General features: G+C 39.6%; 7 protein-coding genes across 11 annotated transcripts in view; 3 read left to right on the top strand and 4 right to left on the bottom strand.

Annotated features, from left to right (window-relative positions):
• The window catches only part of LOC108118449 (transmembrane protein KIAA1109 homolog), a 29,004-nt gene extending 16,420 nt beyond the window's left edge, over nucleotides 1–12,584 (bottom strand). The window contains 10 exon segments of the mRNA XM_041818554.1: nucleotides 2,544–3,124; nucleotides 3,726–3,821; nucleotides 4,304–4,424; nucleotides 4,488–4,768; nucleotides 4,827–5,370; nucleotides 5,711–5,914; nucleotides 5,974–6,377; nucleotides 6,379–9,128; nucleotides 9,183–9,462; nucleotides 12,196–12,584. Coding sequence (XP_041674488.1) covers nucleotides 2,544–3,124; nucleotides 3,726–3,821; nucleotides 4,304–4,424; nucleotides 4,488–4,768; nucleotides 4,827–5,370; nucleotides 5,711–5,914; nucleotides 5,974–6,377; nucleotides 6,379–9,128; nucleotides 9,183–9,462; nucleotides 12,196–12,318 — 5,384 coding nt within the window. The 5' untranslated portion in view covers nucleotides 12,319–12,584.
• LOC108118451 (interaptin) lies at nucleotides 9–2,414 on the top strand. 4 transcript variants are annotated; one of them, XM_017231167.2, is made up of 5 exons: nucleotides 9–111; nucleotides 164–362; nucleotides 421–1,846; nucleotides 1,921–2,143; nucleotides 2,194–2,414. In XM_017231167.2, the coding sequence occupies exons 1-5, from the start codon at nucleotides 46–48 to the stop codon at nucleotides 2,317–2,319; spliced, it is 2,040 nt and encodes a 679-aa protein (XP_017086656.2). In that variant the 5' UTR covers nucleotides 9–45; the 3' UTR covers nucleotides 2,320–2,414. The 4 variants fall into 4 exon arrangements, with proteins under 4 accessions (XP_017086656.2, XP_017086655.2, XP_017086657.2 ...); XM_017231166.2 differs by having other exon boundaries at nucleotides 1,906–2,143; XM_017231168.2 differs by having other exon boundaries at nucleotides 1,906–2,143; nucleotides 2,204–2,319.
• On the bottom strand, nucleotides 9,602–11,069 carry LOC108118455. Its single transcript, XM_017231172.2, has one exon. It carries the CDS (start codon nucleotides 10,787–10,789, stop codon nucleotides 10,022–10,024), a length of 768 nt encoding a protein of 255 aa, XP_017086661.1. The 5' UTR covers nucleotides 10,790–11,069; the 3' UTR covers nucleotides 9,602–10,021.
• A 662-nt stretch (nucleotides 12,585–13,246) lies between the features above and the next one.
• Nucleotides 13,247–14,087, top strand: LOC108118407 (electron transfer flavoprotein regulatory factor 1). The gene is made up of 2 exons (XM_017231082.2): nucleotides 13,247–13,438; nucleotides 13,531–14,087. Exons 1-2 carry the CDS (start codon nucleotides 13,397–13,399, stop codon nucleotides 13,744–13,746), a joined length of 258 nt encoding a protein of 85 aa, XP_017086571.1. The 5' UTR covers nucleotides 13,247–13,396; the 3' UTR covers nucleotides 13,747–14,087.
• A 1,039-nt stretch (nucleotides 14,088–15,126) lies between these two features.
• On the bottom strand, nucleotides 15,127–20,518 carry LOC108118489 (carbohydrate sulfotransferase 13). The gene is made up of 3 exons (XM_017231221.2): nucleotides 20,114–20,518; nucleotides 15,907–16,378; nucleotides 15,127–15,847 (listed from the first exon to the last, which is right to left on the bottom strand). The coding sequence occupies exons 1-3, from the start codon at nucleotides 20,399–20,401 to the stop codon at nucleotides 15,618–15,620; spliced, it is 990 nt and encodes a 329-aa protein (XP_017086710.2). The 5' UTR covers nucleotides 20,402–20,518; the 3' UTR covers nucleotides 15,127–15,617.
• On the bottom strand, nucleotides 20,473–22,613 carry LOC108118490 (RNA-binding protein 25). Of its 2 annotated transcripts, XM_017231222.2 has the most exons (3): nucleotides 22,138–22,613; nucleotides 21,393–21,464; nucleotides 20,473–20,877 (listed from the first exon to the last, which is right to left on the bottom strand). In XM_017231222.2, exons 1-3 carry the CDS (start codon nucleotides 22,540–22,542, stop codon nucleotides 20,473–20,475), a joined length of 882 nt encoding a protein of 293 aa, XP_017086711.2. In that variant the 5' UTR covers nucleotides 22,543–22,613. The 2 variants fall into 2 exon arrangements, with proteins under 2 accessions (XP_017086711.2, XP_017086712.2); XM_017231223.2 differs by lacking the exon at nucleotides 21,393–21,464.
• Nucleotides 22,614–22,780: 167 nt separating this feature from the next.
• On the top strand, nucleotides 22,781–23,569 carry LOC108118476 (mitochondrial pyruvate carrier 2). The gene is made up of 3 exons (XM_017231203.2): nucleotides 22,781–22,983; nucleotides 23,036–23,076; nucleotides 23,149–23,569. The coding sequence occupies exons 1-3, from the start codon at nucleotides 22,878–22,880 to the stop codon at nucleotides 23,425–23,427; spliced, it is 426 nt and encodes a 141-aa protein (XP_017086692.1). The 5' UTR covers nucleotides 22,781–22,877; the 3' UTR covers nucleotides 23,428–23,569.
• The last annotated feature ends 40 nt before the right edge of the window (nucleotides 23,570–23,609 follow it).

Raw genomic sequence — 23,609 nt, 5'->3', positions numbered from 1 at the left:
TCAACTTAATTACCGGCAAACCTTTTTAATTCTTATGGATATAAAATGTTACTGCTTGGAATCTGCTTTCTTTGGAGTGTTAGCCCTTTACTGCTTAGAGCGTATCCTGTGGTAAGTATATGGTACATGGCGTTTTCATGGGAATTAAGAGGTAAACCTACAGGAATCCGAGATTAACTCCAAGGAACCTAATGTCCTTACTGCACAGTTGTCCGATCCAGCTGACTATCCCGATCTAACAAATGGCCTTACTGATGCTGAAGTTCAAGAAAGCCTTCAAGATCTAACCCTAGAAGACCTAAATTCCTTAAACAAGCTGCTCGATGAGCACATGAGTCGAGACGAGGATGCAGACTCAGACGGTAAGTAATTCACGCAAATGATTTTCCCTTTTGACCGAATGAACATTTTCAAAGCCAGCTAGTTTAAAAGCACAGAGTAGACATGCGAAGGCCGCTAAGAGCAAGCAAAAGCCCCAACCCTTAAATGTAGCTCTAGATGATGGTTGCCGGGATGAGGAGGATTCCGACGATACCAAGCCAAGTCAATGTAGCAAACGACCCACATGCCCGACAACCACCAAGCGCTGTCCAAAGAAAACAACTTGCTCGCCTAAAACCACACGAATTTGCACCAATAGACCTATTGATAACTGCAAGCCTAAATCTGGTGGCTATATGGACGATGACCTGATCATTGCTACTACTAAATGTCCTAAGCCAAAAAACAAGAAGTGCAAGAAAGCGAAAAATGACTTCGAATGCGAGGATGATGATTTCCTGTGCCATGCCAGCAGGGGTTCTAGAGGTAAGGAGGGAATGAGCAATCTTCAGGAAGAGGAAGTGAACCCTCCAGCTGAATATGTTCCAGGAAGGGAGCTAGCTGGGATAGAACAGCTGGGTGACGAGATCATACCCGAATTCAATGATAAAGGGGAACTATTGGATGAATCCTTAAATTTTGAGGAGATCAATGTGGATCAGCCCGCACAATTGGATAAAGAAAACTCCAATATTGAAAATAAGGTTAACATAGGGTTAGTAAATCAGGACAATATGGAGCAAGCACTTCAGTCTGACTTAGTAAAAAATAGTAAGGTTAGTTTAGAACAGACACAATCGAATTTCAAGAAGGATTTTCGGGCTGATATAAAGGATATGGAACATGAAGGTCAGAAAAATTTAAAGCAGGAAGATCAAGTAAGCTTTAAGCAAGAAGCTAAGACTAACTCTGATCTTAATAATAACGAAATGATGAAACAAGATCAAGTATCTAAATTAAAAGAGGAGAACCAAGCCAATTTCGATCTGGACTACCAGGCTGATTTTGAGCAAGAACACAACGCTAATCTTGAGATAAGAAATCAGGGCAATTTTAATCGAGAACACCAGTTAAATTTAGATCAGGAAGAAAAACCTTACATCAAGTTAGCAAGCCCAAGTAATTATCAGGAGGAACATTCAGCCAATGGTGATTTGCAAAATCAATATACTTATAGGCATTTAAACTCAGAAAAGGGACATCAGCTAAATTTTGATGATGAATATCAAACTAATATGTATCAAGGTGAACAAAAGATATGTCAGGAACAGAAAAAATCAAATATAGAAAGGTTTCAGCAGCCTGGTAACGAACCAGTGGTAGAAGAAGCAGATTCACCTTATCCCTACGAGCGCCATGAGCTCTCCAGTATTTCCCATCGAAAGAGAGAACAAGCTGAAGCGGAAAAACTATTGGAAAAGCAAATGCAAGGCATAGATAATAGAAAGCAAACAATAACCAGGGATGAGCTACTGCCCCTAGACGCTGATCCAGCCAAACCGGAAACCTTTTTCGATACTGACAGGTAATATAGTTTTGGTCGCTCTATTCCAAAAATATTTGTGTTCTTATTTTCCAATATAGTTTCATTGCCAATAGTGCTCGTGATCCCCCTCGCTATTTAATTCAAATGCAAAATGACTTTATTCAAAGTACAAACGATCATGGCGAACGACGATTGCGTGAGGATCGGAGCCAAAGCGAGAAATTGAACCTGGACAAACTCACTGAAGGGAATAACAGCCCCATGGAGGATTTAAATTTGGAATCCAAGTACAGAAGGAACAAGCGAGATAACAAAGAAACTGACGATGCCCCCGAGGTGAGTGGGTAATAACACTATTTTTCGAATATATATTTCAAAACAATTAGAACTCCAAAGAAACTTATATAAAAAAGCTGATGGATTCATTTCCCCGTGATCAGGGCGGTCAGATCAATGCCAATGCGGCGCTGAGAGGCTTTAATCTCGGCCATTTGCGCATTAAGAGAAGTTGAGTTACATTTTGTTTTTGTCACAATGCCTGATTAACTTCGTTGTATATTTTATAAGCGCAATATATTGATAACAAAAATAAATGCGAAGAATGAAATTTTGTTATTACCATTGTTTCTCCCGTTCATTCATATTTTGAAGCTCTTAATAGTATTGTATTGGGTTCGAATTATTTACTCTCCAATTGAAACATAATTACAAATATGTACAAATTTTCATCACTTACCTTTGCAATCCCTCCAATAATAGCGGCGTCAAGAAGACATTCAATTGCCCTTTTAGCCTAGCCACCACCGAAGTACAGGCCGCTCCTCCCTCCGCCTGCAGGCTCATGAATTCGCCATCGTCAAAACCATTGGTGGTCTTGTCCGATTCCTCTTCTTTCAGTAACACACTGGGATCCCACGGATGTGACTTTGGTCCACCCATAAACGTAGCCGAGCTGTTGCTACCAGTGGCATTCTCATATCGAGGAACCACCTTAATCTCACGCCAACAAGAATATAGATCAAAGTGGGGTAACATCTTGCTTCCAATATAGGTTAAGCCACCATCTTCATTTTCAGAAAAAAGAGGAGTAGAAAATACATCTGGACCCAGGGGAAAGGAGCATCCATTCCAGTTAAAGCACTTCACTTGCGACAGATGATTTAGGTAGCTGGCCATCAGTAAAGGTGAGTCGATGATGGGTCGGTTGACTTGCTGATGCAGATTGACCAAAGCCACATCCTCCTGTGAGGACATGGCAGATATGAAAGAGTTTGAAGACAGTGAAGGTGTACCAGACGATGAGCCACGGGAATCAGCCTGTTGAGTGAATAGGAAAAACATACATTAGAATGATACTGTACATGAATTGTACACTTTTCTGCTTCTACAACTAAAATAGCAATATCCAAGGGCACAAGCAGAAAATCGTGAACTTTCATGTTGAAGTGCAGGAAAGATTTAGATCTGCTTTATGAATTTGAAAATTTAAAAATAAATTAAATAATATTTATCAAATTTTCGTCATCATCTAAACTTAAAATATTTTTAGACTTAGCTAACAGAATTTAGATGACATAATTAAAAAAGCGGTTGAAATAGTGCTTAATTTTGAAAACTAACAAATTTATTAAAACATAAGCATCGAAAAGTTAAATATATCTAAAGATCAAAAAACCCTTGTAGTTCTAACCTCATAGTTAATATTACATTTATCTTTTAGAAAAAATAACCTTCTCATGCACTAAAATTAAACATTCATGCAATTTTCGATCGTTGAGGTTTCTAAACTTTCGGTAAATTAAGAGTGATCTACAGATACACAGAGATTTTTCAGCATTCAAATTTCGGTTTAGTTGCGCTACTTGTTAGTTAAAAGAGGTTGGTTGGTTGTTCGTTGTTGGTACTAAGAACTACTCACATCATGAACAAAATGTCGGTACTCGGGTCGTGATGAGATATTTGTTATTTTTCTTATTGGTGTGGCAAGACCGTGAATGCGTCTCGCGTCTTCGTTCTGGATGAGTTTTGATTTAGGTTTTGGTTTTTATATCGATTTGGTTAGTTCATTGATTGATTTTGGTTTTCGATTTAAGATGAGTCGAGGTTTGAGGAAAGGAATAGATTTTAGGAGTGGTTTAAAGTTTTACAAAATTAGTAACGGTCTCTCAATATCATTTTTGGCTTAAGTTACTTGATATTGAAAAATCGTTGCTAAGGAATTATTTAAGTTTATAATTGTATATAGATAAACTTATTTTTAAAGATCGAAGCATGCACTGAAAGGGACTCGAATCGAATAAATTTTCGGAATGAGTTTTTATTGCCGCCTTGATTAATGGGTGATATTGGTTTTAGTGAGAAATAGAGTGAAATATAAACTTGGCTTCAAAGCAGCAAAGCTAAACGCGATTGGTGTGTATAAATCACTGAGTAAATCGACTTAACATGGTAGTATACATAATCTAAGTGTTTGCATATTGGATTCTTTAGCATTACCAGTTCGGTGGTGCTCTGCGGGCGTTTTGGAAGAGTTTTGTTGCCATCGGGAGCATGGATCTCCAGATCGCTGCGATACGTAGGCAATGTGTGGCTTCCGTTATCGTTTTGGGCTCCAATGCTAGGTAGGAATTCATGGTTGTTGAAATAAATTTGGAACCAGAATAATTCTAATTCTAATCACCTTAAATCCGATGAGAATCTCTTCTTTCCAGACAGCACCACTGATCCACTATTCCCACTATTCCGCTGCTTCATGGATCCTCTTTGCGACATCACATTAGATATGTCTTCTTCGGCGGAGAAGAACATCTCTGAGGGATTCTCTGATGTTAGTGATATGGTCCGCTGCACCTCACGAGGCAACTGATCTCCTCCTAATCCTTGAACGTGAAGCGCAATATCTGCAATCTCAAACTCCAAGGGATGTGAATGAGGTGCCGAGTGTGACATCTCGTCTGGTATCTGAAAACGAAAAATCTTTGAAAAATCTTAAATTTCAGTTAACACAGCTGCACCTCACCTCATGTTCATCGTCCACAACATCCCCTGTTAGTCTTGAGTCGGATATGCTCGTCTTGGGTGGCGACACGCGCAGCCTGTTTGAGTCCGAGCCGCGCCGATGTATGCTTCCGATGTCGCCTGCCGATGCCTCGTGTTGCATCTGTAGCTTCTTAGAGGGACTATCCAACAAACGGGCGTAGGGTACCTCCACGGACGTTTGCCTTGTGCAAGGATACCGCTTGCTCCTTCTCTCAAGAGTATTCGGTGAACCGATGCTCTCTCGTGATTTGTTTCGACAACTGGGTTCCGGCTTCTCGACTCCGGCTGTTCCGCTTGCCCCAATCTTAAACTTAGTGCCATCTGGTAGAGAGCAGAGATCCGTCTTCTTCAGACTTCCGTTACGCAGATCACCAGCCGGCCTGTAAAGCCGACCTTTGCCATTAAAGTCCGCTGTGTCGTAGAGAGAAACACAATGTAAACTGTAGGGCGGGGTGTGGAAGACAAGTTGACCCTGGTGGAGGATGCTTTCGCCGAAACCAAAGTCCTTATTGTTGTTGATTATGCTGTATTTAGAATTCGAGTTAATAAATTAAAGTTATATTATAAAAACAAATTATTCTTAAAAGTTTTTCTTAACAAATCATTTCTTTGATAAAAAATAATAAGGTTTTTCGGTAATCTTAATTTAAATTCGATCGGTGTTTTCGCTAATCACAATTGTGAAGCAAAACTGATATCACTCCGTTCTGACATATCAATTACTGCAATTATAAACGATTTGAATTCAAAACGCTATCGCTGTTGATAATAGGAACAGCACACGGCAATACTATTTATAAAAATGAGAGTATTGGTGAACCAAAAAAAAGAAAAGTAACTATTATAATTTGAAATTTTACTTACAAGTATCGAGCAATATTGTAGTTATCGTGGACATCCTGTGCCGTTGGTTTGAAGAATTTCTGGCCATTTCTATTGCTTCCAAAAAAGACACATCCACCGATACAGCCACAACGGGAGATCTCACTGCCAGAGGACAGGGCACTGCCATTATGAGACCACAGGAACCAAAGGCGCTTGAATTTGGCATCATGCTCACGCAGGAAACTAACAAAAAGAATATAAATTTGAAAATCCATATAACAAGAGGTTACTTATGGTCTTACTTATGCTGCACAAGATGTAATTCGTGATCTGGAATGGGCAGGGCGGAAGCTCCTTCTAGCAAAATGGGTCCCAATGAAGTACAGCCCACCTCTACCCAATTCTCAGAAAGCTCTGAGGTGTCCGGTGCACGCTTGGTTTGTGGTTCCGAGAAACTATCCCTCAGCTTCCGTGTAGTCTCTTCTCGGGAATCACGCCGTGAAAAGGAGTTTGAGCTGCGCTTCCCAGATCTTCCATGCGTCGCGTAATGTGATCCTCCAGCATCCTGAGACTTTAAGGAGTCTTGATCCGCTCGCCTTAGTTTTCCTGACCGATTACTGCCTGTGGTGTTGGTGTTGAATGATGAATTTGTCGTATGCAGCATGAATAGGCGCAGTAATATGGAAGGCAGCAGCCCAGAGATCCCCCGACTTGACGCGCTGGCCGTGAAGATTACAATTAGCTAGGCGAATGGGCGAGATCCAGGCATGCAAGGCAGTCCCACTTTCTATCAGATAGACATCAACTGCATCTACCGAAACGCGAGTCATTTTGTACTTTATATCCTCGGATGACGGACACTTGTACTTCTTCTCCTCCTTAGTTTGTGGGCACAAATTGCTCGGCACACCGTGGTGGCAGTTCCTTACTGTCTTGGGTGACTTTAAACAGTTCTCGGGGTCAATGGCCAGAAGGATGAGTGTCTCCAAACCTGTGACCACGTTCACCAGCTGAGGCAGAGTTAGTTTACCGGTAAGTTTACCCAGTTGTACTTCAACAAGCCAGGAGTATTCTAAAGTATCTTCGTCCAGAGCACAGCCCTCATTACTGAACATGGCATGTCCTCTAACTTGGACTGCTGACAGCATCAGGTGGCCCTGGTTTATATGCTGCTCCCGCTGCGAACGCTGCAAGCAATCCGAGGCTAGCAAATACGACGGACTCACTAATACCTGCAATGTGGTTTCATGATATTTCTTATTCATTTCGAAGCCAAATCTCTCAATTAAAACAACTGGACACGGCGGATCATCGTCATTGCAATTTTTCATAACATGAGCTTGAATATCATGCACAATTACAGAAACCATCACCTCCAGGGGACGATATAGCCGAGGATCAAATGGTTTCCGCTTTTCTTCGGGCGCTTGATTTTCCGAAATTGATTTATTGGCCAGCTCTTTTTCTTTGGCCAAGAGTTGATCCTTGGGATTTAGCTGTGCAGCTCCCGGCTCCTTCATATTTACATTCGACTGTTCCATGTCCGTGAAATTCTGGTCCTCACCGAAAATATTCTCCTTAAGGTTGATAAAGTTGCGCAGAACATTTCCATAGGCCATTAGCACTGAACTACCAATCTCCAGTTCCACAGTAACATGATCCGCAGCTAATGTTCCTGGATCAAACTTACTATACTGCTCCGGTGGCTGCTGCCAGCTACTCACAGGTGATTTTCTAACTTTTGGTATTCGCATAGGACTAAGTAGAATCTCCTCTTTTTCCGGAGTCGTTATATCCGCCTGGGGATCCGGTCCTAACGGCGGAACCGGATGATAAACATACTGAATAGACAGCGCCAAAATTGGCACTGCCCAACAGTCGATCCAACCGGCAGAACGCTGGCAAATCTTACGCCACTTCTTCGTGTACAACTCTGGGCGCCGAATCAGTTTGCCTTCCCTGGTTAGCAGTCGTGCATTCTCGTCTATGGCTAAAACTATAGGACGCACCGAGGACACTTCCGGTACGTACAAGCTTAAGTCCAAGCCCTCGCCGTGGATCCAAAATTTCAGAGTAACCGTCTTCGGCAGAAAATCATCGAATGGCAAGGCGAAACTCATCTCAAAGACATCTCCACAGAAGGCCAAATGGTTGTTCTCCTGGTTGGCACTACTGCAATCGATCCAATTATACTCGTTGCACAGCATCAGGATTTCAAACTCGTGCAGTCGGATGCTGAAGTTGCATGTGTACGGAACAAAACTGAGTATATCCGGCCTAGCTTTATTCGCCCAATCTTCGATGAGGTCTTGGAAGAAGCACTTGTGTTTGTACACAATGAAAGCACTAGTTTTGCAGCCGGAAAGAGAGATACTCCAATCTTGTGGTGCGTTCCATTTGGTCGGATAGTGTATTCGCACCTTGTACTCTAAGGATTCAAATTCGGCCAAGCTGCGATATTGTAACGATGTGGTTGCCTCAACGTGAAAGAGCTGTCCCTGGATTTTGGACGTATAACCATCAGGTTGGGTGACCCATGGAATTGTAACCTCTACATATGAAGCCGGTCCCACGGTTATGTGCATAGCATTCGTTTCCTTCTCTTTTGAAAAGAGAATGTCAATGGTGGCTTCATTAAGCACGCACAAGGTAACATCGAAGGATTGATAGCTACGAAGTTCCCCAGGCTGAGGAGTGGGTGTCACTTCCGCCTCCTTCCAATCAGAAGGATAGAAATACTTGTACAGGTGATCTCTTTGCCGATCTGCCCAAGGTCCATAACTGAAATCGGTTCCTTTAAGGCACCTAGCATTTATGCCCCAGACTGGAGGTGAAGGCTCCACCACATCGCCGTTGGGGAGGACAATCTGTACGGGTTGCTCCGGCACGACGCCTGGCTCATCCATGTAGAAATACAAATCCATTTGATTGGACATCATCACCACAAAGCCTTCGCCCATATATCGAGGTGGTTCATCAATCAAACCAGTATATTTGGGACTCGGACAAAAGAGCACTTTGGCATTCTCGACTTTGGCCTTAACAAAATGCATAAAGTGATCCAATCTACAGACAGCTGGCTTGGTACTATATGTGCAATGGGCCTCCTCCACGGAAATGGAAAGAGTGGTAGGAGTTAATCGGTTTCCAAAAACAAAACGTCCGGAGCAGACGTCAATCTTGATTACTGGGATCAAATCTCGCCAAGTAGTAGCCTGCATTGCCTCCGAATTTTTTACATTCTGAATCCTTTGGCTTTGCCGTGCATTTTCCAAATTCATGTGGTGCTCCTTCAGCTTGTTTCTCTCCTCATTGCTCACCACATCCGTCGGTATGAGCAGTGATGGTTCTAGCCCAAAGGCTTTCTCCAACGTATCGTACAAGTCAGATCTGTTATATATGTGCAGCTCATAACCATTTAGCTGAACCGATAGTCTCGTGTCCGAATGGGAAAGATCTACAAATGTGTAATATTAATTAAAAGCTATATTAGTTTATAGTTCCAACTCACCCTCTGAGACATCCTTAGGCACATAAGAGCGCCACCAGCGGAATATGAAGTATCCATCTTGCGCTCGCACTGTGTAGTCATAGGTAATATACACAAAATCCCGAAACATAATCTTTCCAGCCAGTGGATTTAAGGCTACCGAACCAATCTTAAAATACGCGCCCTTGATAAACCATCGGTTGGCTATCTTTGTGATCAACATGCCAATCACGCGAGAATTGTAGAAGGTGATGTACGTCACCCAGGTGATTGTGGTCAGCAGCGAAGCTAGAAGCCATATCTGAAAAGAAAATTATATATTTTTTATATAAAGAAAATTTTTATACTCTTTTGACGATCATTAGTAAATATTTGTTTGCCAACTATTACAATATAAGCTTATTGCTGCCTAAGTCATCCCATTATTTTAAGCAATAAAATCAACATTTCTATATTTATTTTGTCATTTTATGATAAAGTTTTTTATATACAGTAAATAAAGACATCTGAATAGCCAGGAGAATATATTTTCTAAAATTATAAAACAATATGCAAATGCTCAACATGTCCGGCTCCATTTATCATCGCCTTTTTAAGAGAGGTGGTAAACCCGATTTAACAGCCACTTGTTCATTTACAAAAGACATCATCAAATTGTAAAATTTCAAAATTTGGATATACAGGTAATGTAAAGGGACTGCCCCTATCGGCTTTATCGAAATGAAAATGATCAAAATGCACTACGTAAAATTTGCGGAAATAGTCCTCGTCGTTGGGAGACATGATTTCTTAACTCGATTTTAATGCGTACACAATCACAGACATGGAAATGAGCAGTTGTGCGGCGATCTCATGATCCTCTAAGAGCACCACGACTCGAGGACCTTGCAGGGTGTGTCCGTGAAGATGCAGCCGGTGAACTGGTCGCTTTTTTCTTCCTTGATAATGGTGCAGCCATTGTTATTGGTTAAGGACAACCCACGGCCAAAGAACTGGGCCTCGCGACATAGTTTCCGGTTGGAGTGGGCAGCCCGGAAGTGGGCGCGACCAGTAAGCGGATTGATAAAGTCCGCCCAGTAGCCGTTATGCATTATTTCGCGCGCAGTGTGGTTAGCGAAAAGTATAAAGGACCGAAGAGCAAAGTCAATATCCGCTTGTTTGAATCGCAGCCGAATAATGCTGAAGTTCATCGAGCTGCCAAAACCGGCGTACGGATGATAGAACAGACGACGCATAGAGGCTACCAAGAGCTTGGGGCACGCCACGACACACATGTCGGTAGGTGCGACTACAGACCCAAGGACACTATTGCTTCCCTCGACCAACAACTGCCCATCCGCAGCATAGTAGGAAGTTTCATATGGCTGATCAACTGAAGAGATGAGGCCCTGGTACGCCGGACCCACGCAGTGCGGCATGTAGAAGAGATCGGTGTGACGGCCGTGAAGGATCGGATACTGAGGATCCATCAATTCTTGTTCATCTTCCGGTTCGATGTCCTGGTCGTCGGGAAAGACCACCTCCGGATAGCTGCTGCCACCACTGGACCGACGTATTTGGGTAATCATCTGTACCTGCTTAGTAGCCAGGCAGTGGATCAGCATTCTCAACGGCTGCATATCTCGCATACGTCCAGAAATTCTGGCCGAAATTAGGAAGTTTACGATGCGGCACGGTTCGTAAAGTTTTTAACTCCTCTTGGGGGCTTTCCTTTGAGTTCACGAAAACTAACGCTGCCAGAATATCTTAGCGAAATATAAAAATTTTGATGATTTGTTTGATGATTGTGTGCTAAAAACGAGGTATAGACTGCTACTGATTTGGAGCTCTAAAGGATTGACAGCTTTCTTATGAGTGCTTTGTGTTTTATAAACTTGTGAACTTTGTTTCAATTTTGGTTACCTTTAAGCAGCTTTGTTTGGCAGTTTGCAAAATTACAATGAATTTCAAACATCGGAGATTTAATGAAAAAGAGTCGTTTATATTGAAAGAAAAGCTGAATTAAGATGTTTATTAAAGAGCCTAAACAAATCAGAATAATTTGGAGTAATAATCCTACACTTGCTATTTTTTACTTGAAAGGAACATAGGTACGCATAGAAAAGGATGGTGAATTTTTATGAAGTCTAAGTACTTTTTCTATATAATTTTAATTGACAGGAGTTCAATTTTTCTATATAGTACATAATATGAACTACCTATACTCGTATGAGTACTCCAATTCAGGAAAAATGAGTAAACAAGCTTTTCTCAGTAAAATTTGTAAGCTGTTCATAAAGATTGAAAGATTTAAACAATAGGCTTGAAAAATGAAAAATATTTAAACTTTTATAATTCTCAAATGAAACGTAGAACTTTATTATGTTTTTGTTATTAAGAAAACAGCATTTAATTTGAAAAATGATCTGAAAATTCTTATCAGTTAAAAGCAAAATTCTTTGCGTTGAGCATTTTGTTTTTATGAGTTCTCATAATAGGGCGCACACCTAATTACTAAATAAAAAATTTATTGGGTCTTGTTGTAATGCACTTAACTTTATTATTATTATTATTTTTTCAAAAAATTAATTTCGAAGTTAACCCCCTAAGGTTATAAACCATAAAGTAGAGTATAAATGGGATTATGGGAATGACTTATGAAATGGATGTAAACCCAATATTGTTAGATAAGATTTGAACTTTGAGATGCAATACTGATCGTTTTTATCGCCTATTTCGGAAGTACCTAAGGATTATAAATAAAGATGATCGGCAAAGAATGTAGGGAATAAGAATTATATAGAATCATCCTAGACTCCAGTTATCTTATCAGAAAGAAGGGGCAGTGTGTGTCAATGACCAAACCCCACTGATTGATAAGCTTCCCGCTTCTCTCTTCGGCCATTAAAGCATTAAACGTGGAGATAAAGCCATTTGTCGGTTGATTCACTGGCATACCAGACGTATTAATCAAATTATATATGCCCTCATATGTACATACGAGGCGTATTTAGTTTCGCATTGTAAATTAATGAATATCAAAGCGTATTCTCACCATACGCGCATCCAGATTCATGTCGTTCAAGGAGACATTGTGAGTGCTGTTCCAGGTGCCCACTTCTGGGAATCCCATGGGCAGACTGTCGTCGCTGGTGTCCTCCACTTCCAGTGCCTCCATCTCTGCCAGCGTGTGTGTGTGTATGTGGGCGGGGAGGATTAGCTGTGCCTGCTGTTTTTGTTAATGTGTTGTTGTTATTGCTGCTGATACTCAGGTTTCGCAGTTGAGATTATCGATTACTCATTGTCGCACTCATTATCACCGATCGCAGGCTATATATATGGGTATCTTACGATTATGGATTACACACATTACGAATGGCTTTTTAATTTTAAATTAAATTTACTATTCTACACACACACTATACGATGCAACACACTCTCTCACACACACACACAGGTTCGATTTTTCCCACTTTGTATCAGAGGTCGCGGGTGTCTCAATTTTCGCTTCGTATTTTCACGCTTTTTCATCGAGACAGCGAGCTGCCCTTTTATCACAGCAAGAGTTGTAACTAATCGGTAATGATTAAAAGTCGATTTACTCGTTAACCGCTTGCTATTTAGCGCGAAAATAATAAAAATAATTTCGCTTCGAACGAAAACACTCCCATCGTTTCTTCTTCTTCGTATACAGCTGACCGACTAGGGCTGCGCAGCCAGCAGTTTTCGGCGGTCTGGTAGCGTTTGGCTACGTGCGATAGTTGTACATCGTACAATTTAGCGGTTAGCATTTGAAAATGAAGTGAAATGAAAAACTGAAATTTAGGATTAAAATCGTACTCTAATTACTTTCGCTGCTTTTTGTTTGAGATATACATTACTGCTTATCCACTTAAGGCGAGTAAGTTTTACTCTAGCCGATGTATTTAATGTTGTATTTATTAATGGTTTAAATATCGATTGACATTAGAAATAATCGTTGGTATTTGTTTTAAATAATTTTTTAATTTTTCATAAAACATTTCAAATTATTTCATGAGTCACGAATAAACTAATTTCTCTAACCATTCGTGGCTCCCACCAAAAGGTGGTTCACGTTGCCATCACTAGCGGAGAGTTCGTAACGCGTTAGTCCCTTTACCAGTCGTCTGATTCACTTCGCTTGAAATAAATTAATCGAAAGCTGAATAAAGCTGCAACAAATTTAGTTGATAACTTGCATTTAACAAACAAACAAATTCCGCTGACCACTGGTGATGTCACAGCTGCGCTCGAAAGTCATTACCCTCTACAAGCACGTAAGTTCTGCATCTTCCGGGTGGCACGTGCACCACCACCCCACCCACCTGAAATGAACCCACAAAAATTGACATTGCGTAAACACTTGCAGTTGCAGTATTTGGGCCGTGAATATCCCGGCCTGAACGGGCCGCAAAAGTTCAGGAAGCAGATCCACGATGCTTTCATGAACCACAAGGATGAGCAGGATCCCAAGAAGATCGTGGCTCTTTTGGCTCAAGGCCGCTACTTGGCCAAGGAGGTGGAGGCCCTCTACTCCCTAAAGAAATACCGGAGTGTGAAGCAGCGCTACAGCTACAATGACTAAGCGGGCGGAACGGAATGCAGAAGGCGTGCCAGCGATGCGGAAATCGTGGCGAAAATTCAAGGACTGACACTTATGATCCGCGGGGAAGAGCACGAATGTGGAGGAATCGTGAGAATATGATACGTTTGCCTTGCTTGTCGCGCACACAAAAAATACAACACATATATCTATAAGCATATTGTTCGGCCAAAGCAAACGCAACCCAAAACACACACAAAAAAAACAATAATAATTTCGAATGTCTTGTCAATGTCTAACTTAAAGTTTGTTATTGAGACAGCCAAAAAAAAGCGAAAAACAGACGTAGCGAATAAACGAAGCAGTCATTGAATAAACCAAAATAACGAAAACGGAAGTTAATTGAAGGCACTGCAACAAATATATAAAATATGGTTGATATTTTTTATCAAAATATTGTAGTATTTTTACAGTAATGTGTAATATCATAATTCTACAATTGTTTTAATTTATTTTTAAATAACACCAACGATTTAGAAACAAGTGGATCTAGTTCTTCAAATGGATCGTAACTTTCTTAACCTGCGGTGCCCTTGAACCGATTTCGCCGGAAGGGGCCTGGCAGGTGTATGTTTATCTTGGTTTATTTCGGAACCATCACGGTGATAAAAGTATCTATCAGATATTTGCCACGTTTGCCAAGATTCCCCGAATGCGTTGGGCGCCGTCTCGCCTTCGCTTATTGGCAATATTGCGTATTTAAATTCATCTGACCGCTGATCATGGGTCGCCTCTATATACCTATATATGTATGTATATATAGCACACGCTTACCACTAATTGTCCATGTCTTGGTGATAAACAACCTACGACGCCGTCGAGTTGATTGAGCTTTTTATTTCGCTCTGACGAAAACATGAAAGCTTCCTTCCAATGCAATCAAAGGGAGATTTTTAAAGAAAAACTATTTTCTATTCAATGTTATCAGCGAGCTTTCAACTGATAACAAAGTTCACGAACGCCATTGAGAAAGCAATAAACTGACGTAGATTTGATAGGTTGATTCTGTCTTTAGACTACGTTATACCTTCTAATTTGATCTGGATTATAACAAACGAAAATATTAATTTATAAATATTTAAAAAAACAATAGCTTTTGCTTTAATAATTTGATTTCTTTTTGTCGAGGATACTTTTAAAAAGTATTACCCATTCAATGATTTTTCTAAGTTCTATCGAGATTCAGCTTTCATTACACTATCAATTAAAAAACATTTATCAATTATGACACAATCACATTCATAATTGATACAATCAAAAGTCCAAAAATCAATTATTTCAGTTTGATTTTTAAGCTGGCACAAACAGCCAAATAAAAGGAAGATATACTTTATAGGGTTAAATGTTCCAAAAATGTGCAAGTTTAAGTTCAATAACATATATTCTCAATAATATGTTGACTACAGCAGGTGTATTTAAATTTGTAGAATGAAAGTTGTTTAGCCTTGGCAACTTTGGGAAAACGGAATTGTACAATGTTACAGGAATGAGTAATCTTATCGAATTGGCAGTTACAATTAATACGTTTAAACTATATTTGACCCATATTTTATAAACTAAACACTAACAGATGACGCCTATTGGATGTTTCATCACCATTATACAATGAATTCACACATTAAGTTTCTTAAAAATAATTAAATCATGGAAAAACAAACATTATTTATAAAGTCCTACTATCAACACCCTTGGATACATTTGTGCACGGAGAGGTAAACAGAACTAAAATAATATTCGCAATGGAGTTCACTTAATCCTATGAGTCCTAGTCTAAGATCACAATATTTTCCAGGGGAAAGCGTTATCGTGGTGACTTGAAAATATATATATAAAGAGAGAGCATGTAGAGAGAGTCAGCCAAACTCAAAGCCAAGGACTTCATCCAATGCATAGTCAAAGAGCCGGAAGTCTTCTTCATAGATATCGTACAACTTTCGTATGGCACCGATGGGCAAGGGATCAAAGTAATTGCGCAGATTGGCCCGAGTGCTTGATGGTTTGTGGCCAGTGGGGAATGTTAGATTGTTAGCTCCAGCCAAATAGAGAGCTAGCGCGGAATCGTCCAGAAGAGTATCGTATTTGCCTAAGGTGATAAGCGTATGTTAATCAATGCTTTCTTGGTAACATGAAATTTAAACTCACCCACTACATTGTATTTCATTACGCAGGGATTGCATAGCTTAGATATAACCTCCCAGTGTTCATTGTAATCTGATTGATTGGCTCGACTCAGCTCCGGAGTTACTAGATATTGGATAAATTCCCCGAAGCTGACATCGTCACCATGCTCCAACGAATCGTTGGTAGCTCCCGGTCGCAATTCTTTAACGATTTGACGACCAACACGCGACTGGAAGTACCGAGCACTGGGGGAATCCCCCTCCAATTTATTCCTATATGCCGATAGTAGACGCTCGAAAGGATGTCGCACCAGGATAAATCGAGTATACTCCTCGCTGAGAACTTTATGCTGTTCCTCTTCAGATAAATCGTATAGCTTGGTGAACATTCCAACTGAGTGCGCCAAAGATCCCGGAATCTGCAGAGGATCAGTTCCGTTGTTCCACTTATGCATAAGCATCATCAGCACCCGTTTCCAGTTCGTGCAGGCAACCTGGAAAATAGAGAAATATACTTGTGTTTAGTTGAACACTATTCATCAGCCGTAATTAAACAAAATAAACAATAGAAATACTTTCATTTCGTTTACATTATGAAATATTTCAGTCCGAAGGTTAGCTTTTCTCAAAGAATACTACTGATTTCGGGGCTATTGGGTGATTCACCCATTGCTTGCGCATTTTCCAAGTAAACGTACATAATTATATGGAATCACCGGTAAGCAGGAACACATCAGCCCTTCTTCCATAAAAGTCTAAATGAGCTGTTAATATAGATAATAGACTGATAATTCTACGTTCCGGTGTCACCCTGTACACTCATTTTAAAACTATTCATTGATTTTTAAGTCATTAAAATGGGTTATGAATTGGGTATTTTTTTAATTGCTAGCAATGATACTGTAATTAAATATTAATGATAAGTAAATAGAGCGCTCATGATCAATAACCAACTGGACATGTAATAAAATGAAGTTAAGTAGGTGTTGAGGCGTATATGTTATCGCTAATTATAAGATTATTTTCAGATTCACAAATACGAAATCATTCAGTGGAAAAGAGGCCACCGAGCCAATTAAATTCGTTCCTATATAAAAGCGAAAGCGGCTGGCAATCAAATTTCCAAAGAAATTCAAGATGTTTTTGTAACATTATACATTGTTTAAGAAACAAGAGACAAGTGCCCTACCTTTTAGCAGCTTTCTGAGGGTTAATCGTTAAATGAAATCTCCTCAAATACAATGAGTTGAATTACTTTGGCTTTAATTGCCTAGCGCAATAAATTATAATTTTCGCCAAGAGAAATGGCCGGATGGGTTTCCCTTACATTTGGACGCATTGGGCAATAAGTCAAGCTGTTGAAGTCAACTTACGAGAACTAGGAAAAACAACAACATGGACGTAAACTATGCACGTAAATACGTGCCCGAGTATATACAAACATTTGGTGGGGCGGGCAATGTCGAGCACAATTAAACACCGCAAAAACATTTCACATTACAAAAACAAACAAATCCATATACAGCAGATCTACGTTTAGGAGTGGATGAGGTAAAAATGTGAGGCAATATTCAAAAAACCCAAAAAGATCAGCGACGAGGTTAAGATATGTCAAAATGTCCGTCTAAAGTGAAAGGCATAAATGTTTTCTAAACAAAAGGTTGAGATTTCCCTCAGTCAAATCCTACATTGTCAATCACTAATCAATAATGATCGTCCGTTTATATACAAACTTTCTATCAGTTTCAGTTTTTTTTCTAAAATGTTAAAAAAAAAAAATTTAAACACTTCAGAAAAGTCAGCAGTACTTTGTTTTATTTTGTAGTTTAAAATGAGATCGATTTACATAGCTTCCTATAAATTATATTTCATCTTAGGAAGTCACAAAAACTTTATTAAGAAATTATAATAATATTTCAAACTATTGAGATATATTTCAGACTGCTAATACCTTTTTAATACAGATTACATGATCATTTTAAAGGTCAGCAATAATATATGAAAACCTCCCAATACGTAAGCAGCGATAAACGCAACATTTTGACTCTAACGCAATTTCTTTATGGGCACTAAAGCAACACGCGATGGTAACATAAAGTTTCCGTCCAGAGTGGCGAGCCCCCATTTTTTGGGGGGCTGAGGGAAAGAGATGGTGGAGAGGCTATTGGCCAAGGGTAAACATAAACAATTTACGGCTTCATGGAAGAATGGACCGGGAAAATGTAAAGCCAGCTAGCCACTCAACAAGTGGCGAATGAGAATGCGAAACCAGTAATTGAGAATTGTAAACGCTCCACTGACCCCTCCTGCGTGGTGAAATAGAAACCAGTCGCGCTTATGTCCGATGATAGTCATTGAAGAAATGCCAAGATAACAGGGAACGTGAGTCGAGGCATTCAGGTGGCATGTTCCACAGACACGCCCCCAAGCAAGGGGAACACTTCAATAGCATTGTGTGTATAACAATCTCTATAAAATGAACTTGGGGACTGGCTTTAACTAAGTGCTTTCTACGAGATCAGATAGTTTCAGCTAAAACCGAGTATAGTAAACAGAGTGATTATTTTTCAGAGAAATAAGTTTAAAAGTCGCCTTTAATTCTTGAATATATGTAAAATGTTTGTCGCTTTTTTTTTAAAGCAAAAAAATTAGAGGGCTATAAATTATCCTCACACAGGAAATTTTTCTTTAATCTTTAAATCCACTGAAACCTTAGTGCGTATCGAGCCCATACTAACCCATACATACCCATTTATGAAAGTCTGATAACGGTAACATAAACACTGGCAGTTACTTAATCGTGCGAGTTACCATAATGAATAGGCAGATATTAAGGTTCAAAGGGCAACGGCAAAATATTAAACACTGGGCTATTTCGGTAACTCACTTGTCACACTTCACTTAGCTTCAAACACCTAAGAAAAAAACCGGTACCTTGCAATCTAATCTTATAGTTTCGATGTTTTCTAATATCTTATTGGTTGATAAGAAAAGACCTTAAAGCCATTTCCCACAGCTGATTTCCAAAAATTTAATTTCCTAATCCTATTAGGCAAATTAAAAAGAGGCACTTGCGGGGAACTCAATTTTAATTTAATAGATAGATTATCGCTATCTGTGGCTTGAACGTCGTAGGATGAAACCAAAGGGTCTCAATAAAAAATCTTATTCTGTTTATAAAAATATTTAAATTAGGCTTATCAATTGAAGTCAAATAGTAAGACAGAAACAATACGCAGACGTTTTAAGACATTGGCCTTTGACTTGAACTTAGGAGATTAGCAATTCGAGATGACTGGAAAATGCTAATGAAATGGCAACGACTTACACAGAAAAACTTTAATATAATTGCCGCCAATTTGACAGAGATTGTTATTGCTGCTTGCAGTGGAATTCTTGCCGCTGTAATTGATCGTTAAATCGCGTGGAATCAGCACTATATTGTATGCACATATATTCGTATATATATAAAGCTGACACGAGAATTGACTCCCCTTTTCGATAAGCCAGAAGTGGCGCGAGCTTAGCAATCAAATGCACTCGTAATAAAAACCCTCTATAAATCTACTCATAATAGTCGCACTGTAAGGAGCTAAACGTTTGAAATCTGATTGTTTGAAGGACTGTCTGTGATGTTATATCAAAAAGATTAAATCAACTTGTGGGTTAAATCAACATTCGATTGAAATCATTCATGCCGTTGCCACAAGCCGCAAGATCACCAGAAGCTCAACATGTGCTTCTAAATTGAAAATGAAAAAAAAACGAGTTTCTATAAACAAAGCAGAGGCAGAAACTGAAAACTGAGACACAGCTGCTGATTTTTGACTTCTTGGAGATTTCAATGGGCGACATGGCAACCGCAAACTTTGTTTAGTGATTTCTGATGTTTGATGTGCGATCAAGTTAAAGTGGTTAATAGAGAGATTCAAGATTTGATACAAAAGAAACTTGTTTAAAGAAAAAAGCAACTGATATACATTTAGGAAAAAGAATAATGTTAATGGGTCGTTGACTGAGCATTTTGCAAAGAAATTGAATTTGAATACACACACAAGATTTAAGCAAAATCTTTTTAAATTCAAAGAAAATAAATTCAACGAACCACTACTAATCAAAATTAGGTTCAAAATTTTAATTAGTAAAAAAAACGATAAAACCCTTCCTCGGACCCTAATTTGCCAAGCCAGCGTTTTTATAGGAAGGGAAGTAAGACGATTCAACCATACCTTTGGCACATAGCAGTAAAGCAGCTTATGTTCTCTGTCCACGATCATGTGATCCATCTGCAGCTCGGAGAGATCCTCTAGCGATTGTGTGTGGTCCCCTAGAAGTTCGCATTGACGCTGCATGTACTCCTGACGCTGGATATTAATGGTTTGGGTCAGCTCTAGACTCCGGCGTGTTATCTTTACGTTGTTGTTGTTGCCATCCTCAAACGGCAGACCAGCAGAGAAACTTCCAAGGAGCGCAAATCCAAGTGAAATGCAAAACGAAAGCCAAACCAGTTGATCCATATTGACCGCGATTTGCTGCCCGACTTTCGAAGACGGTTGACAATCGTATGTATCATTAGCTTTGGCTACCTTTAACTCTGTCGCTGACGACCGAAATATTTGACACGATGGACAAACTTTAGGGTGGCGGCGTTCTTAATTCCCAGCTCCTTTAATGTGGCCCGGCCACTGGAGCTTCGGTCGTCAATCGGCTGATTCGTGTCCACGTTTAACAGTCCAAAACAGCGCCATAAAAATCGCCACGAGACGAACGCGCGATGATCATGCCCGTTGCGCTGAGCGGAGTGAACTAACTCGCCGGTGGAACTTGCCACCACAACAGGTTGTCTCTGCCGTCGATCGTTGGAGTCGTCGGCGATTCCCCGACGCCGAAGACGCTCTTCGTTCCGTTCGCGCTGATTGCGCTTGTGCTGTGCGCGCGAGATCAAAGCAATTGCCCTCTTTAGCTGTGCGATAGTCGGCTCGCGCTGGTGGAGCTGCAAGCCAGAGAAAGATTGTTTAAGAAGAGATGCTCATTTACGCTTTTAAGAGAGTAGGTTCCTTAGAGCCTAAGCTTAATACAGCCATTATGCGAAACAACTTTTTATAGTCGAAACTTAAGAGTTTAAGTATTGATCGCTTATTACCATTTCGAAGAACAAATATCTCATAAAGAATTTGTGGACTAACTTTTTTTAATGGCAAAATAATGTTGATTTGTAATCTTAATCAATTTGCACTTACATTAACTAATGCAACTTTTCATTAATACATTTTGTAGCTTATAAGAAATGATAATATAAATTTAGTTTAGAATTACAGGAAACTACATTGAGGACTTTCAATAAAAAACTTATTGAACTTTTTTTGCAGAATAATTCTGACCCACTTTCCCTGCCACTATATCGAATGACTTTCGGTCGGAGTCAAACCTTGTTAGGGGCCAATTGACGATCATTCTAAAAGCAAGTGCAAGCAGCTGCGATTTAAGTAAATTCAAGGTAATACTGACCACCACAGTAAGGGTGCTGAGACCATCCCGCCGCACTCGGATCGTTGTGGCCTGTCCCTCGGCGATGGCTATCTAGAATTATGAAATTTATGGTAGTATAATACGCCCGGTATGCAATTATACCGCGTAACGGGAACCGGGTTCTTCATAATCAAAGTCCATTAATTAGCACGTTGAGTGTTCGGCAGTAGGTCAGTAGTCAATTACCAATCTCAGTGACGAAAGCACTGCAAGAACGAACACCTCAAAGTGCTAATTGCAACCGGTAAGAGTGGATTGGAGGCGTATCTGGTTATTTGGATTTATGTACATGACGCTAATGATGTTTGATATTCGTTGAAAATTGTAGGCGATCTACTTTTGTCAATCAAAATTAGCAGTTTCTTCTCCTGGACTTTAACAATGTGAGGAAATTATGCGGTCTGGCATTTAATATGCCGATTAAGGCTATACGTGGAAAAACTTGTAATTTGTTATGGGAATGCTGTTGGAAACGATCAATAACATCTTATGAAGAGACTTACAAGAGAGACAGATAAGATTTAATGAAAAAACGTTTTGATAAAAAACTTATGTAAAAAGTGATTTTGTAACATTTGCTATAGCCAAATGGCACAATCAGTTTAATTTCCGACAGAGCTAGAAAAATATAAAAACATTTGACATATCGATTAATATATACTTTGATGGGAAATTGGAAATAATACAGTTTTTGGCGATTCTGTTTCTTAAAGGATCTTCTTACCTCGCCCCTTAGTTCAATCGGTGTGATATCGTGGGGAATGTCCGATAGAGTCTCAAAATCCTGCAAAATTTGACGTAGTTCCTGCGAAGTACTGGCCAGCATGGCATTGTGTTCGGATCGATCGAAGTTATTTTGTAGACGGCGGGTAGGGGTGGGAACATCTTGGCGAGCTTTCTTCCACTTCTTTCGATTTCCCCGGATTTTCTCATTGCGATTACGGGCTTCTCGAACTGCCTTTTTTCGTAGATTTAATGGCATTTTCTGCAGTTGTTTGTATGTCAGCACTTGTTGCCTTTCTCTCCTTTTTTCCCTGTACGGTGAGTGTTCTCTCCTTCTTGCTCTATATGGAGAGCGTTCCCTTCTCCTTTCCCTGTGAGGTGAACGTTCCCTTCTATGGCGATCCATTATAACTTCTTTGTTTTTTGTTGAAATATTTTCAATTCGGTTTGCTTGTCAATTTTTTTTATTATTTCACAGCTGATTCTGTTAGGGTGACCATAGTTTTAAAATTAAGTTATCGCGGTTTTCGTTGTTATCGATAGTCCGCTATTCACCTATAACAGCGCGCATTTTAAAATTATTTTTAATTTTAAAGCTAACCATATTAAAATATTAATTAATACCGTAGAAAAGTCTTTGAAAACATTAATCTTAGTTCCCTCAGCCTTGCAACTCACACTTAGGTTTATTAAATTTCCAAATTTTTCTTATGGTTTAGAATTTTTTTTTATTTTTCGAGAATGTCTAAAGGTACAGGACCTTTGTCGAAATTATACAATGCAACCATAAGTGCTGTAGATAAGGTTGTTCCCGTCGCGGCTCAGCCACTTTGGAATTCCCCAGCTGGTAAGTTATTCCACAAAAAATGTTTATGAACGATCCTCTCCTTTTTAATTAGGTCCCCGTACTGTGTTCTTTTGGGCGCCGGCGTTTAAATGGGTAAAATGCTGTTTAACTGACTGTAGATTCCTAGGCTTTAATCAAATGTAATTTTATTTATATTCTATGTAGACCTTGGTGCTGGCTGGACTGAGTGATACCTTGAATCGTCCTGCTTCAAACATTTCGCTGAACCAGAGCGCCACCCTGGCGGTCACGGGTTTAATATGGTCGCGTTACTCAGTGGTTATAAAGCCCAAAAACTACAGTCTTTTGGCCGTTAATATAGCCGTCTTTTTCATTCAAGCTTTTCTGGTGGTCAAGCATTTGAAATGGCGCAGCGATCAGAATACCCGTAATACGGTTTATAAACATTCTAACTTTCCGTTCACCTCGGAGGATGATTGGTAAAAAGTCAAGGCATTTGATGAATTCCGAAGTCTTGTAATAAAGAAGCATTTCTTTCAAAGATATAAAATAATAGATTACCGGTCGTTTCTCAATAGTATCATAAATAAAAAATAAATAAATAAATAAAAATTACATTTTTTCAAGATTTTATGTCGTTATTAGGTTTGCTTTGCAATTAAGTC

This window comes from Drosophila eugracilis, unplaced genomic scaffold (assembly GCF_018153835.1).
Source record: "Drosophila eugracilis isolate 14026-0451.02 unplaced genomic scaffold, ASM1815383v1 contig_1197, whole genome shotgun sequence".
NCBI classification, from domain to species: Eukaryota; Metazoa; Arthropoda; class Insecta; order Diptera; family Drosophilidae; genus Drosophila; species Drosophila eugracilis.
This window is presented reverse-complemented; position numbering and strand designations above follow the sequence as displayed.

Bases quoted from the DNA above. Each gene is read 5' to 3' on its own strand.
- LOC108118476 (XM_017231203.2), top strand. From the start codon at position 22,878: ATGTCTAAAGGTACAGGACCTTTGTCGAAATTATACAATGCAACCATA. The intron at 22,984-23,035 runs GTAAGTTATTCC...CTTTTTAATTAG, and splicing joins ACTTTGGAATTCCCCAGCTG to GTCCCCGTACTGTGTTCTTT. The intron at 23,077-23,148 runs GTAAAATGCTGT...TATTCTATGTAG, and splicing joins GGGCGCCGGCGTTTAAATGG to ACCTTGGTGCTGGCTGGACT.
- LOC108118451 (XM_017231166.2), top strand. From the start codon at position 46: ATGTTACTGCTTGGAATCTGCTTTCTTTGGAGTGTTAGCCCTTTACTG. The intron at 1,847-1,905 runs GTAATATAGTTT...TTTCCAATATAG, and splicing joins ACCTTTTTCGATACTGACAG to TTTCATTGCCAATAGTGCTC. The intron at 2,144-2,193 runs GTGAGTGGGTAA...CAAAACAATTAG, and splicing joins AAACTGACGATGCCCCCGAG to AACTCCAAAGAAACTTATAT.
- LOC108118407 (XM_017231082.2), top strand. From the start codon at position 13,397: ATGTCACAGCTGCGCTCGAAAGTCATTACCCTCTACAAGCAC. The intron at 13,439-13,530 runs GTAAGTTCTGCA...AAACACTTGCAG, and splicing joins TCATTACCCTCTACAAGCAC to TTGCAGTATTTGGGCCGTGA.
- LOC108118489 (XM_017231221.2), bottom strand. From the start codon at position 20,401: ATGGATCAACTGGTTTGGCTTTCGTTTTGCATTTCACTTGGATTTGCG. The intron at 16,379-20,113 runs GTATGGTTGAAT...TCTATTTTCCAG, and splicing joins TTTACTGCTATGTGCCAAAG to GTTGCCTGCACGAACTGGAA. The intron at 15,848-15,906 runs GTGAGTTTAAAT...TTATCACCTTAG, and splicing joins AATGAAATACAATGTAGTGG to GCAAATACGATACTCTTCTG.
- LOC108118455 (XM_017231172.2), bottom strand. From the start codon at position 10,789: ATGCGAGATATGCAGCCGTTGAGAATGCTGATCCACTGCCTGGCTACT.
- LOC108118490 (XM_017231222.2), bottom strand. From the start codon at position 22,542: ATGGATCGCCATAGAAGGGAACGTTCACCTCACAGGGAAAGGAGAAGG. The intron at 21,465-22,137 runs GTAAGAAGATCC...TCATAATTCTAG, and splicing joins CGATTGAACTAAGGGGCGAG to ATAGCCATCGCCGAGGGACA. The intron at 20,878-21,392 runs GTCAGTATTACC...TCTGGCTTGCAG, and splicing joins TCAGCACCCTTACTGTGGTG to CTCCACCAGCGCGAGCCGAC.